This window comes from Babylonia areolata, chromosome 21, assembly GCF_041734735.1.
Source record: "Babylonia areolata isolate BAREFJ2019XMU chromosome 21, ASM4173473v1, whole genome shotgun sequence".
Taxonomy (NCBI): Eukaryota; Metazoa; Mollusca; class Gastropoda; order Neogastropoda; family Buccinidae; genus Babylonia; species Babylonia areolata.
In genome coordinates this window covers 31,906,785-31,922,542 of record NC_134896.1, presented here as the reverse complement: position 1 = coordinate 31,922,542, position 15,758 = coordinate 31,906,785, and the positions used below count along the sequence as shown (strand labels likewise).

At 40.9% G+C, this 15,758-nt stretch overlaps 1 protein-coding gene across 1 annotated transcript in view; it reads right to left on the bottom strand.

Moving 5' to 3' along the window:
- Positions 1–15,159, bottom strand: part of LOC143295681 (uncharacterized) — a 42,472-nt gene extending 27,313 nt beyond the window's left edge. The window contains exons 1-11 of the mRNA XM_076607299.1: positions 14,938–15,159; positions 13,499–13,607; positions 8,642–8,754; positions 7,656–7,779; positions 7,013–7,079; positions 5,204–5,303; positions 4,315–4,415; positions 3,509–3,647; positions 2,697–2,768; positions 1,665–1,817; positions 653–800 (exon numbers count right to left, since the gene is read on the bottom strand). Coding sequence (XP_076463414.1) covers positions 653–800; positions 1,665–1,817; positions 2,697–2,768; positions 3,509–3,647; positions 4,315–4,415; positions 5,204–5,303; positions 7,013–7,079; positions 7,656–7,779; positions 8,642–8,754; positions 13,499–13,607; positions 14,938–15,066 — 1,255 coding nt within the window. The 5' untranslated portion in view covers positions 15,067–15,159. The remainder of the gene's footprint in view (positions 1–652; positions 801–1,664; positions 1,818–2,696; positions 2,769–3,508; positions 3,648–4,314; positions 4,416–5,203; positions 5,304–7,012; positions 7,080–7,655; positions 7,780–8,641; positions 8,755–13,498; positions 13,608–14,937) is intronic.
- Between the last annotated feature and the right edge of the window lie 599 nt (positions 15,160–15,758).

The window sequence follows — 15,758 nt, the reverse complement described above, 5'->3', positions numbered from 1 at the left end:
ACTGAAATCACAGATGCAAGTGACCATTAACAAAGTGGGGGTTTAAGAGGGAAGAGGTTAATTTTTATATGTATATACATATATATATATTTTTCCAAATTATTTATTTTTAATTAATTATTTTTTTAAGCATGAAAATCATAATCATATGTTTCTCTGAAAATGTGAAACTGCATCAGTCAGTATATCAATTATATGTCTACCTCACTGTCACACAGTTTTTTTCTGATATGACAATTATGTGCAGAAGAATTCTGAAGCTCAGCAAAGCATGCCATGCTGAAAAAGTGACGGCGGCAGATCAATGGAGCTGTACGAAACATCAATTAACTGTTGTTCCTCTTTGTGAAACTTCACTTATTACTTATGTATGAGTGAGAGGGAGAGAAAGAGAAAAATATAGTGTGCATGTTTATGTATGTGCAACAGTGATGATCATGCATGTAAGTGAATTTTATTTGCTAGCTAATCTAGGCACTGTGAAGTTACTTTGAACATTTTATACAAGGCTGCATTTATTTACTGGCTATTTTAGGCACTGTAAAATTACTTTGAAATGTTCATACAGGGCTGAATTTTGGTAATGGTTACTGGTAAATTGCAGCCTCAAATATGAACTGAGTGTCTTTCTGTTACAGTGTCCAGCACTTACCCAAAAGTTCTGATCCTCGGATGACAATAGAAGTGATGTCGTCTTTGATGTTGTAAAATGCCATTGTGATGTCCGCATAGCCTCCCACGATGGACGCCACCAGAATTCCGTGAACAAACTCTCTACTTTCCCGCAGGTGTAGGAAAGACTGCAAATATGCAATGTAAACATTCTGCCAAAAACTTGGGACTAATAAGATTAAACTGCAGGTATTCAACCAAACATTGTACACTGACTGCAAACAGACTCATCAAAAACAGACAGCAAGCATTCACACAAACGTACAGTACAAACCACAAACAAACTAATCAAAAACAGATCACAAAATATTTACACAAGCAGACCGCAAGTATGCACACAAACATTAGAGTAATCAGAAACAAAGTTATGCCCAATCAGAATCATGAAAAAAATAATAAAAATAAAAATAAAAATAAAAAATTCAATCAATGCAAGAACTACTCAAAATTTGTTGAATGTGTACCTGACTTCCACTGGGGAAAACAGTGGAAGGAGAGGACTGAGCCCTGCTCTCCTATGCTGAGCCCTAGACAGAGTGGATATGAATTCACTGCCCCAGTGGCTGAAAATAGTTATAGGGGCTTTAACCTTTTAAATTTGCTTCTACGGGATTTCTATCATGTGGCTCAGTAACACTTTTAAACATCCTTTATCCGCATAGGCGGATAGTAGTTTGCACAGGACAGGAATGTCAGACCCCTGCCGGAGTCTGCACTAGTTGGGTCACGGTTAAGTATGTGTAATTAAACATCCTTTATCTGATATCGTCTTCATGATAAAAAGCCAGAGCCAGAAACCTCAATCCATTCAGACAGTGAAGACAATGACACACTAAGGAATGTGAGTCACAATAAATTATTCCACCCTCATTCTACCCTGCTTCCCAAAACTCATCATTCAACTCCCCCCTGCCCACCTACCTCTTAAACAATAACATTTATCTACAATCATCAGTATTTGTGACAGGACAGTAAACAAAATTCCTCCTCACGATGAAGTTTCTGGGTGTGGGAGAGCAAGGTCCGGCTGGAGTCACCACAGTCAGGTCCTCGGCCTGACGACCTCTGAACCTGTAGCCAGCCAACCAGCCGTCCAATGAGTACTCTTCCTTCTCCCCCTGTACGTACTTCCCTTCTGCGTAGTTCTGAAAAACACAGTGGCAGTTTCTGTTTCAAGGAGGTGTCAGAGCGGGTGGACAGAACCATACACAAGGTAGTGCACCATCACAAACAAACATCGTAACTCCCACACATATGACCAGACCAAAATTCCACACTTTCTCCATACCTTTGTCAGTCCACACTTAAGATTTTCCATACCAAACACAAACCCAAACTGACTGAAAAATTTGTCAACTACACCGCTGATGATTGGCGAATATCCTGGTATCGTTATTCCAGTTTCATCCCTTTTTGCTTTTTAAAAAATGCATGAAACTCCTTGTTGAATGATATTGGTCAAGTCTTCAATTAAAACTCCAAGACTTTTGTAGACCCTGAAGGGAAAAACATATTTTTTGAAGACTTTTCCTGCCCTGGAAATGGTATTTTCCCAAGAATTTTCCAGGCTTCCATGACTGTATGAACCCTGCAAACTGTACCTGTACAGTGATGCTGATACATACACATACACTGTACACAGCCTTCAGAAACTTACTATACATGTAAATAGATACAAGTACCAATACTCATCAAATACAGGCAGACAAAAATGCTTTTCAAAAAAACACACACACATGTGGTCGCATGTACACAAATATGTGTCTGTAAACACATCCCGGGAAAAATTTATAGCTATTTGTGTTTTTTCTTTATTTTCTACTCTCACCCCAACCCCACATTTTATTGTTTGCTTTTTTTGTTGTATTTGGAACAACCATTCAAAACTGAACTTTTTCTGTTTCTTCATTCTTATCCCTTCTTTCTGGAAACTGCAGAGTTATTTCCAGATATTTTCACAGAGGTGTCACAGCATACAAACAATCTAAAAACAAAACAAAGATCTGCCAACAAACGTTAATTACCTGTGCTTGAAGAGAAATGTTGCCTTCAAACAAATCATCCTCACACCTGAATCTGAGCATCAACTGCCCATCCTGAAATATAAAAAGTTTTGATTCAGCAATCACACAGAGAAATAAGTATGAGTGTATCATGCATATATGCAACACATACACATGAAAAGAAAAAAAAAAAGTCTGAGGTGTCCCTGTACTTTCAGTTCACCACAACAAAAATAATCTGCTCAGACATGCTCCATTTCAAAAGTGCCCTTTACAATGACATGGATCACTATAACAGCACATGACCAGAGATGCCAACTCCTGTCAAGTGTTTGAAGGAGCAATCAGAAAATTTGGTAAGAACATTTTGAATTTGGTAGGAACACTCACACTCCCAGCCACATCAGCAAACGTACATTTTATCTACAAGCCAACAAACAAAAGGGCCTACCTACAACATGGTGTAACTGTTACTGATTAAGCTGATTGGTCTACTTTAATGCTGTTTCAATGTAAACACACACACGATTAGCTGAGATCATCATGTGAGACCAAGGTTAGAAGTGACTGCCCTGGCCTCGTGATCAATAGGTCTAAAGCGTCTGGGTAATTTTAAGACAGGAATGCATGTAACCATGCTACATAGTCAAAAATGAACTCGTCGGAACAATTTTGATATTGGCGTAACGTCGGAACAAACTGCGATCAAGCGTAACAAAATATGGTGAAATTGTAACAGTTGACATCTTTGCATGATGTCAAACAAGAACAGCCTACAAACAGCCTATAAACAGCCGTAGGGAGCCACTGTCCACATCTATGTAGTGTGTTACCTGAAGAAGCTGCAGGTACTCGCTGTCCACACCTGGCCACACCACCACCACAGTGTCCGCCAGTCTGTCCTCCTCTTGCACCGTCATGTTCCACACCACGCTTCCATTCGCCGCCACCTGTACCTCCTCAATCTCTGTCCTGGAGAAACAACACAGCCTTATGTTCACCATCGTTGTCCTTTTGTGCTTAAAAACCCATCATAATGTTCATGTTTTATCACCATCATTCTTTGTGCTAAACTAAAACCCAACACGACACTATGTTTATCCTCCTTTATTTCTGTCTTGGGAAAACAAAAATCTCATCTTCATCATCACATGGATATATATTATCTCTAACCCCTAACTTAGAGGGATAAAAGCCTTCAGATGTCTCCCCAACTTACACTACATTTAAAAGCCTTCGTAAGTCTTTGGGAGTTACAGATGAAAGCCTTCAAAATCTCCTGAACATACAAACAAAAGCCTTCAAAAGTCTCCCAATTTACAGACAAAGGTCTACCCAACTTAGAGATTAAAGCTTTCAGGAGAATCCCTGACTTATGGATAAAAACCAAACAACATCAGGCATTCAGAGCATCCTCAAAAACAGATAAAAGCTTTCAGAAGTCTGATTTTCAGATAAAAACCCGAAGAAGTCTTGTAAGATTTACAGAAGCCTTCAGAAGTCTCCATGACTTATGGTTAAAAGCCTTTATAGGTCTCCCAGACTTTCAGAAAAAATACCACCTTCATAATCTCTCTGACTTAGAGATAAAAGCCTTAAAAATCTCCCTGACTCAGAGAGACAAAGCCTTCAGACTTACGGACAAGCATGGCGTGGGATGTCCATGTGCAGGGCCCTGTGCATGGCGTCATACACCAACAAAGGGTCCACCTCCACCTCCTCCCCCACTGCCACGCCCACCTGCCCATGTACAAGCACAACACACACATGGAAAAGCAGACACAGTCATATAATTCTTTTTCTTCATTTGTTTTTGATTACAAAATGGCTTTTTGTTTGTGACTGAATTTACAGAAAGCGTCAAATTGGTGAGCAATACACATAGCATTGTGGAGGACAACTGACAGCTCTGTGCCCCTTGTCTTCGTCATTTGGATGAGACGATAAACTGAGCTTCTGTGTGCAGCATACACTTCGTGCATGCAAACGAACCCACAGCAATACAAGATTAGCATCAGGCAAAATTTGTTGTAAAATCTACTTTACTATACATGTGTGTGTGTGTGTGTTTGTGTGTGTGTGTGTGTGTGTGTGTGTGTGTGTGTGTGTGCGTGTGTGTGTGCGCGCGCGTGTGCGTGTGCATCTGTGTCTGTGTGCGCGCGTGTGCGTGTGCGTCTGTGTGCGCGTGTGTGTATGTGTGTGTGTGTGAGCCTGACTGAATGACACAGGAAGCAAATGATGAGCAACTAACAGCAGCTGTCGTTTGGCTCTACCAATACAGACAGCCTGTTGTGCAAATGACTCGGTGTTTGTAAAGCACTTCAACTTTTGTCTTTGACTGAAGACAGGCGCTATGTAAGTGTTTGTGAAGCACTCTGAGTTTGGTCTCTGAGCTGCACTGTGTTGTTCTGGGGAGCTAACGCATGTGCTGCCTTTCTGTCAGCAAACGTGTCAACAATTTCTCTTATCATAAAGTATTCTTGTATAAACCTTGTACACAAGTAGCGATGATACTTCAATAACAATACCTTGTACTGGTCCTGGGGTCTGAAGGGCCAGTTGCCAGCCAGGTTGTCTTCATACCTGCTGCAGCTGCTGAGGTTCCTCCCCTGCCCTTCACCCCTCGCCCTGCAACAACAACCACCCCTCACTGTGGGCATTTTCCACTCACGTGTGTGAACATAGTTTATCTGTATGGGAACAGTATCAGTATCAGTAGCTCAAGGAGGTGTCACTGCGTTCGGACAAATCCATATACGCTACACTACATCTGCCAAGCAGATGCCTGACCAGCAGCGTAACCCAACGCACTTAGGCCTTGAGAAAAAAAAACAAAACAAAAAAAAACCAAAAAAAAAACAACAAACAACAACAAAAAAAATTAGTAGTAGTAGTCGTTCTTTTTTTTATGTATTTATCTATTATTTATTTATTTATTTACTTATTTCTTTATTTATGGGAACAATATGTGTGTGGTGTCTGCATGTGTGCGTGTGCATGTGTGTGTGTGTGTGTGTGCAACAATACCAGGATCGAAACCCAAGACCCTCAGATTGAAAGTCCAACACTTGAAACATTTGGCAGTCACACCCACCACACTTCAGGCTGATGTCTCAGAATATCAAAAACCAAATACCTATGCGACTATGTATTGTAGCATATTGGTTTCCTGGCTGAAAAGTATGGTGCCCTCTCCAGATTAAGTTCAGTTAAAGAATGCTAACGGTCCCATAGCTTTTTTTCTGCTGTAGCCCTTACATATTCACTGTGTCCACGGCTTGGCATAAAAATGGTGGGGCCCAGTTCTCTCCTTCCACCAGTTCAGCCTTGCCCAGTCAAAGTCAAGTACCGTAAAGTTCGGTCTATTGAGCGCACCGGTATATAAGCCACACCCACTTAATTTTGGAAAAAAATTAAACTTTATACATGCATAAGCCGCACTGGCTATTTCCGGTACCGGAACACATACTGATACTACAGAAAAGCTGTCAATACTGTAGGTTATGAAATAAACACAAGCAGGAACAAAAGAAAGAAAAGCAAGCGAAAATACTGCTAGTGCCACAAAAAAATAATAAACAAACACAATGAAACTAAGATCCATAATTTTGGGATAGTCACATTTATTCAACGTCATCCTGCTCACTGAATCCACTGAAATCTTCGTCTTCAGTGTCCGAGTTGAAGAGAACCAGCACAGCTTCCTCCGCCATCTTATCACTGACTTCAGCCTCGCTTTCACTTCATAAACATGAAGGTGGAGGTCGCTGCTGGTTCGTCGTCTGTTAGGTTGATCGCCTTCAATTTGAAGGCTGCATCATAGGCATAACGTCACGTTTTGGCATGATGAGGGTGTACGCTTGAGCAGAGTAGAACTGAATGCTGATCTGAAGGCTTTAATGTGTGCGGATTTGATTTATAAAACGTGAACAGTTAGCACACTATCCTGAAGCTCATCCAAAAATTCATGGACAGAAGTCATGATTTTGGTGAGTTGAAAGGCAGCTAAGAATAGACGAGAACGTGACACTCCTGGGATCGTTAAAATCCTCAAAAAAAGCCACATCATTGTATAACCCGCAGAGGTTGAAGCTGGAGTAAAAAAGTCACGGCTTACAGACCGAACTTTACGGTACCCATTTACACCTGGGCGGAGAGAGGAAATCAGAGTATTGTACCTTTTCCCAAGGACACACCACCAGGCTGAAATGGGGCCTGAACTCTGAACATTGATGAACACGGGATCATATATCATGTGTCCAACACCCAACTGATTCTGCCATGGCGCCCCCTGAAAATACTCAGAATCAAATATGTTCAAGTAACAGGTCACATACCTGATTCTGATATTGGCGCAGCTGACGTAGCCTAAGCAGGTTCCATTGTTCAGATCACATGGGATTTCTGCAAACACACACAACACGGAATGCTACATCAAAATGGTTTGCATCTGAAAGGTAAAAAAATAACAAAAGTTAAACCAGCCTGAATTTGAAGTGACATAGAGAGTGTGAATGAATGATTTTGTGTGTGTGTATGTGTGTGTGTGTGTGCGTGTGTGTGTGTGAGTGTGTGTATGGTGTGTGTGGTGTGAATTTGTGTGTGCGTGTGTGTGTGTGTGTGTGTGTGTATCATTTCCTTTGTGGAGAACCTAGAAAGAAGCCAAGTTAGTTATGTCCGAGTTTGACAACAACACCTGGCTCAGGTGGAATGGCTGATGGGGATTTAACCATTCCAGGAAAGGTGGGGGAAGAGGAAGAACTACATAACACCACACTGACACTACCAGAGAGAAACTGCATTGGTAAGATGGGCAGCAACAATGCCAATTTTTGCACTTGGGTGTCTGGCGATTTAAACTCACAACGTTTTGAATGCAAGCTCAGCGCTCAACTAATTCAGCCAGCCAGCTGGTTAATCTGAGGGTCTGATCCACATTTCCTGTTGTTGCTGAGGATTAGAAGCAAAATGATCACTCACTGTCACTGGAATCCAAAAGGATGTGGGTGAGGCGAAGGTAACACCTGTGGCACATGACATTTGGAATGTTGATGGTGATGTAGTAGGTACTGCTCTCACACACTCCCAGGGGATAGTCATTTCCCTGAACACAGAAACTGAAGGAATGTATGCACAACTTCATGCAGATCATTCATGTGTTCACACACACACTCATACACAGATGCACACATACACACCCATGTGTGAGCACACATGAACACAAACACTTGCACATATTCACACACACACATGCATATACATTCATATTAAAACACACACACATGCACTCACTCACACACACACACACACACAAAGTATGATGCAAACCACAGAAATACAGATATATAGCAAAACGTATCTTGACCATAAACATTTTGCAAAATTCCTGATTTGGTATCAGCTGGCCGTCTTTGTGCACAATTAACTTTTTTGTAAGCCTAACATTCTATTGTAAACGCCACGAGCTCCATGCCTGGGAGGTGTTCCTTAGTAGTAGTAGTAGTAGTAGCAGCAGCAGCAGCAGTTGTAGTAGTTGTAGAAGTTGTAGTAGTAGTAGTTGTAGCAGCAGTTTCAGTTTCAGTAGCTCAAGGAGGCGTCACTGCATTCGGACAAATCCATATATGCTACACCACATCTGCCAAGCAGATGCCTGACCAGCAGCGTAACCCAACGCGCTTAGTCAGGCCTTGAGAAAAAAAAGAAGATAAATACATAAAAAAAAGAACTACTACTACTAATAATAATATGTATAAGGCGCAAAAACTTGATGAAGTCAACTATAAGCGTACAAAAAAACAACAACAAAAAACAAAACAAAAAACAAAAAAAAGAAAGAAAAAAAAAAAAAAGCAGCAGCAGCAATAGTAGTACTTTCATAGGTGGAGGAGGAGGAGGAGAAGTGGTGTTGGTGGTAGTAGTAATAGTAGTAGTAGTAGTCGTAGTAGTAGTAGTAATAAGCAGCAGACCTTTTCTGCACACTTGCTGGAGAACAGTGCATGGTTGTTGTGTGGTATGTGGTCCAGCAGCACACAGTAGGCCTCACTGTCTGCGCTGTGAAGGCTCACTCGGTATGGAGAATCTGTGGACAAAAGTGAGGAAAAAAAACTTCTTGAGTGCACCGATTTACTGCATTCTGTTGGGGGTGGTTTTTTTTGGTGGTGGTGGTGGTGGTAGTGTGTGTGTGTGTGTGTGTGTGTGTGTGTGTGTGTGTGTGTGTGTGTGTTTGTGCAATGAACAATTTGTTTTTTACTGGTTTGTTGTGACCTAACGAACACACATCAAAGTTGTTTTTCACAATATTTTGCAAATATACAGGCTTTTGGAGTGACTTTTGCTGTTTCTTACCTGAGAACTTATTATGAATGTACTCCTAAGTACTCTTCTATTGTTTTGAAAAAAATGTTTTTAGTCTATATATTCTTTGCATTTGAAATGACAACAATCATGAAGATCCATGAAAATGGAAGAAAAACTTTAAAAGTGACTAGATTACAAAGCTGTAAATTTATTATGAAAAAGAAAAAAGAAAAAAAAGAAAGAAAGAAAGTAAAACCAAACACATGAAGCACAGTACCAGGCTGTCACTGCATGGCTGAGAATAACATGTTGACAGTAGCTCTCTCTCTCTCTCTATATATATATATATATATATATAATTTCTTTTGTTTCACATATAATAACTCCATCTAGAAGAGTACCGGTACATTTTTCAGGAGGCAAAAACTATCATGACAATTTGAACACTAAGACGAAGAGGAACACATAAACAAGAAGATGAAGAAGAAAGAGGTGAATACAAATCAAATGGGGGGAAAAGAATCTGAGGAAAACAAGACAAACTGAAAGAAAGAGGCGGAGGAAAAGAAGACAATGAACATGATAAAGGTCCCTGCATGGACAGAGGAGAAAGAAGAAGAAAAACAAAAGGTATATGATAACACATATGTAATAACCATATATATATGATGAAAGATGACAGATTCAGGGAAAGTGAAGCATGCCGACAATCAATAATGTACTCCAACTTCATTTCCAGTGTGTTATGATTCATTTCTGACTTGGCACTCACAAGAAGCAAGAGACTGACACTATAGTGACAGAGGGAGAGAGAGATGAAGAGAGAAGGGGAGACAGACAGACAGACAGACAGACAGAGACTGACAGAGAGAGGGGGATGAAGGGAGAAAGAGAAGGAGGGAGAGACAGACAGACAGAAAGGGGGAGAGAGACAGACAGACAGACATAGAGAGAGGGAGGGACAGACAGACAGACAGACAGTGGGAGAGAGTTATGCTGCATTAACACTCAAAGAGAAACTCACACATCCCTCCAAATCCATCTTCAAAGACAGACAGACAGACAGACAGACAGACAGACACACACACACACACACACACACACACACACACATCCACAACACACATGTGCACACACAATATGTAGACAGGAGACGAATTATGCAAAAATGCTGAAGACTCCATCTTACTTTTCTCCTCAAAATCACAGCTTTCTTATCCAGTTATTGCAAAAAATAATGCCACAGTTTGTGTGGCATTTCAACAGTCGTTTGAAGACATTCTGGTTTTCCTGAAAACTTGCTTTGCACAGAATTTTACAGCCAAGCAATAACTTTTAAATACTGTTAACGCCAAGTCAACTTTAAAACTTACACTTTACCATGATTTTCCCTTTTTTTTCCTTCTTCTTCTTCTGCACCTCCTTAATAAAAAAAAAAAAAACTGTTAAAAAGTGTTCCTGATGGTGCTAACATTCTACATTTTCCTTAATCAAAAACATTGATTTCATTCTGAGGGTGACAAGTAGGTTCAATTTTGTGATCAACATTGTGTGTGTGTGTGTATGTGTGGGTGTGTCCGTGTGTGTGTGTGTGTGTGTGTGTGTGTGACTGTCTGGAGTTGATTAAAGAGCACCCATAAATTCTAAAAGAACCCAAGCTTTCTACGTTAGCACTCATGACTGAAGACCGATATATAAACTATCAAAAAGATGAATATGTCTCTTTTTTTGTTTTTAAGCCAGATGACTATTATGCCATCCCCAAAAGATATCTGCCAATGTTTGTGGTCACTCATAAAGGATGCATAGACACACATACACTCACACTGTCTATGCATACACATGCATACGCACAGAGCATGTATTGTTTTATCATCAACTCTGTGTTCTGACATTTGCAGTTAAGTTCGTTATTTTTTGTGTTTTTTATTAAGTCTATGTTGCATTCTCTCTTATTCTGCTTTTTTTTTGTTGTTGTTGTTGTTGTTGTTGTGAGTCTTATACCATGATCTGTGGACAGACATTAACCTGAATGATACAAATATTCACACACACACACACACACACACACATGTATGTAATGTATACACACACACACAAAAACATGTAATATGTACAGACATTGGCCTGAATCAGCGAATGGTATAATACGTACACACACACACACACATGCACACGCACACGCTTCACACACAAACACTCCCCCTGCCCTCACCCACTTTCAAAACACACAAACTACCGTCGCTGTCTCTCTCTCTCTCCTTCCAAGGTGTCTGACAAGAGAGAAGAAAGCCCCATCAGTGCAGAGCCCTGCTGATGCCAGTCTGCCTCATCAGCTGGCTAATTCCTGCGACATACTCCCATCAGACTTCACAGCGCCACTCTGCACTGCGCCCAGTCAGGGGAGCCCTCAAAGGTCTCACGCTTCTCATTTGCTGAAAATTGTCAGCCCATGGGAAAGAACCCTTTCAAAGAATTCCTCTTTCTCTCTGCACTGCACTTCATTTTTCCCCCTCCCTTATACACTACATTTCTTCAGTTTTTCCTTCTCTCTACACAACACCTCTTTATGTTTTCCTTCTCTCCACACTACATCTCTTCATTTTTTTTTCTTCTCTGTACAGTACACCTCTTCATTATTTTCCTTCTCTCTAGAGACACCTCTTCATGTTTTTCCTTCTATCTACACTACACCTCTTCATTTTTTTCTTCTCTCTACACCACACCTCTTCATTTTTTCCTACATTACACCTCTTTATTTTTTCCTTCTCTCTACACTACACCGCTTCATGTTTTCCCTTCTCTCTACACTACACCTCTGGCGTGCATGCCAGACCATCGGCTGCCCAAAAGGCTCTTCTATGGCAAGCTGCAACAAGGGAAGAGATCACACGGAGGTCAGGAGAAGCGCTTCAGAGATACTCTGAAAGTCTCTCTGAAAGCGTTTGACATCAACCCTGACTCCTGGGAGGAATCTGCAGAAGACCGTGACAAATGGCGCGCTTCTATGCACAAAGGCGCCAAGTTGTGCGAGGCTAACAGGACTGCTGCAGCTGTTCAGAAGAGGCAGGCCAGAAAGTCACGGGCAAACAAGCTCCCTGACAATGATATGCCTGTCTTTGTCTGCCCCAACTGTCAGCGAACATTTCGTGCGCAGATTGGACTATTCAGCCATCTGCGCATTCACAGATAGATTCATGAGCATTGCCCCCCCCACCCCCACTCCCCCACCACCCTCCCCCCATCCCCCAGCTGGATGACAACGATTGTCATCATCAATCTTGATGGACACACACCACCACCACACTACACCTCTTCATTTTTTCCTTCTCTCTACACTACACCTCTTATTTTTTTCCTTCTCTCTACACTACACACTACACCTCTTAATTTTTTCCTTCTCTCCACACTACACCTCTTCATTATTTTCCTTCTCTACACTACACCTCTTCATTTTTTACTTCTCTCTGCACTACACCTCTTTATTTTTTTCTTCCTTCTCTCTGCTGTACCTCTTCATTCTCTCCACACTACACTTCTTTTTTTTTTCCATCTCTCTACACTACACCTCTTCATTTTTTCTTTCTTTCTACACAATACTTCTTCATTTTTTCCTCCTCTCCGCACTACACAGTACACTTCTTCAGTTTTTCCTTCTCTCTACACTACACTCCTTCATTTTCTCCTCCCCTCCACACTACACCTCTTCATTTTTTTCCTTCTCTCTACACTACACTTCATTTTTTCCTCCTCTCTACACGACACTCATTTTTTCTTTCTCTCTACACTACATTTCTACATTTTTTCCTCCTCTCCACACTACACTTCTTCAGTTTTTCCTCCTCTCCACACTACACTTCTTCATTTTCTCACCCTCTCCACACTACACTCCTTCAATTACTCACCCTCACCACACTACACACAGCCATACACTGCCCCATCTCTCAAACAGCCCCTGCCAGTTCTTTAATCAATAAGAAACAAACTCTGGTTAATATATTCCATTCAGACAAAGCTGTATCACACACACACACACACACACACACACACACACGTAACTCTTACACAAGAAAACACAAATCTTCAATCATGTATTTGTTGGCCAACATATATTTTTAAAAAAGTTTTTGCATTAATGCACTACAATCTAAAATAATGGAAGTTTACATGTACACAGAAAATCCAATAAGCTTGGCTTTATTGCTGTAAAAAATATGAGTACCGTTGAATCAACAGAAAGACTGAGATCTACATGATAGTTTAGGCTGTGGATGGAAAATTGCAAACCATATGCAAAATGTGGGCATCTTAAAGCGTATAGTGGATTCATAACCTTGAATGAAAAAGAACAAGAATAACAACAACAACAACAAAAAAACCCAACAAAAACTAAATCCTTATAGTTATACACATCAGCCCAAGTTTCAGAGTACAGAAAATACTACTGCCATTTAATTCTGAAAAAAACAACAACCAAAATAACCAAAAAACAAAAAAACCCAACCCAAAACAACTGAATTACTCACTTCTGTGAAACTCTGTCTCCTCAAAGCGAATGGTCAAGAGACCTGGCATGACTTCCATATATTCTTGGTCAAACTGCCCTTTCATATCCACTCCACAGTAGCCCATGCTCTGTGGAAAATATAAAACAACAACAACAAAATGAACAATTCTCATAAGGTATTTTCATTCAATATCTTTAAAAAAAATTTTTTAATAAGAGTATAAAATAAATATCTATATTAAGTTATAAAATGCAATGAGTCTTAAACAAGTTAAAGAACTAGTGGATATGAAAACTCAAATTTTACATAACTGTCTTGTACACTTCTGTCTATATAAATATATTTTATCTTTAAATTAAATATGATCAATGAAGTATGCAAGGAGTATACACAACCATGAATTAGTCTGAATTAGTTAAATTTTTCTTTTTTTTTAAGCAAAAGAATGCTCTCTAGTCTCTTATCCACTGTACCACTGTGTACATAATACATGAGTGCATGAGTTAGTGCGAGAAGCAAGTGTGTTGATGTATGAAATTTATTAAGTGATACCCCCAACTCTCATTCCTCCTTCTACCGTTGCTGTCCTCCCGCCCCCACCCCACTCTTTTTCTTGCACCTCTGTCTTGTCCACAACTTCTTTTGAGCACCCAAGCACACACACACACACACACACACACGAAAGGAAAGAAAAAAAAAAGCACGAGTGATTCAGCCCATCAACACCAAGCAAACCGTTTCAAACTGTCAAGAAACTGTTTATGAATCAAATGAAGAGGATGCAGGGAATGTGTGTGTGTGTGTGTGTGTGTGTGTGTGTGTGTGTGTGTGTGTGTGTGTGTGGAAGCAAGCAAGGTGGCACAATGTTTATGATGCTTATCTGACAATACAGTGTACATGAGAGTGTGAGTTCGATTCTCGCTCTCACTCTTTCTCCCAAGTTAGAGTAGAAAATCAAACTGACCGCCTAGTCATTCTGATGAGACAATAAACCAAGGTCCCATGTGCAGCATGCACTTGGCGCACTGAAAAAGAGCCCATGGCATGTTGTCCTCTGGCAAAACAGGTACACAAATATATATAAGCACCCAAGGCCTGAAAAGTGCGTTGGATTATGCTTCTGTCAAGCATCTGCCTAGCAGATGTGGTGTAGCGCACATGGATTTGTTTTATTGTAGTGACGACACCTTCAGAAACCAAAACTCAAAATCAAAGCTTTAGCATCCTATTTTAATGATAATCGATCATCCATCAATGTTTGAAGCCAAGTTAGCACCCTTATCTTGTAGTCAAAACAAATCGAAAATGCAGCATCTAAAATCCAGCAAGTCAGCATTTAAATACTCAAATTGAACGTATAAATAATCACAGTGTTGAAGGAATAATATTTCTGGACAAAACTACACACTTTCCATCTAAACATACTGACATGAGTTTAAAAAAACAAAAATACGAACCTGATTGCTAAATGAGATGTCAGATTGAACGCTCGTTGGACGCGGGCAAACGAAGCGAACATGGCTTTCAGCAACCCAAACCAGGCACAAAAAGGATGCACAAAGCAACCCAATAGTTTGAGCAAGCATGCCTATTTTTCACCTGTTGAAAAAAATGGCCTCCATAAACAGCAGACGACAATAAAATTGATCGATACTCTACCACTGACTGGTCTGCACACAGCCGTAAACAACGAAAGCGGAAGTGTAATTAAGTTTGCCGCGCATGATCACTGACAGATCACATGACATCACTGTGAGGTAAAAACCGAAAGTATGTGCAGATACGGTGTGTGTGTGTGTGTGTGTGTGTGTGTGTGTGTGCGCTGTCTTTTACTGTTCACGTAATTCTCTTTCGAAGTATGACAGCTTCTCATTTCCTTTTTGGGGCACTTCGCAGCGGCGTTTCTCCAAAACCCATTCTGTCCACTGAGGATGAAGGAGAATCCGGCTGAGTGGAACAAAAGCCTTCAACGGCAACTGCTTCATTGATGAATGAGGGAAGGGTGGATGAAAGGGCGAGACTGAGGAGAAAGTATTGTTCTGCTGTTGCTGCTGCTGCTGCTGATGACGATGACAAAATACACGACGACGACGATGGCTAAGCGGACGAAGAATGAGTAGCAGACAGGAAGCGACCGAGAAAACGAACAAGAGCGAGGGCAGCGGATGGGCGGGAAAGAGGGGGAGTGGCAAAGTGATGGGGGTCGAGGTGGGTCAGTTGGAGGTAGGTAGTGGAGGGGGTTGGGGGGTGGGGGGGGGGGGGATTGAAAAGGCAGGCA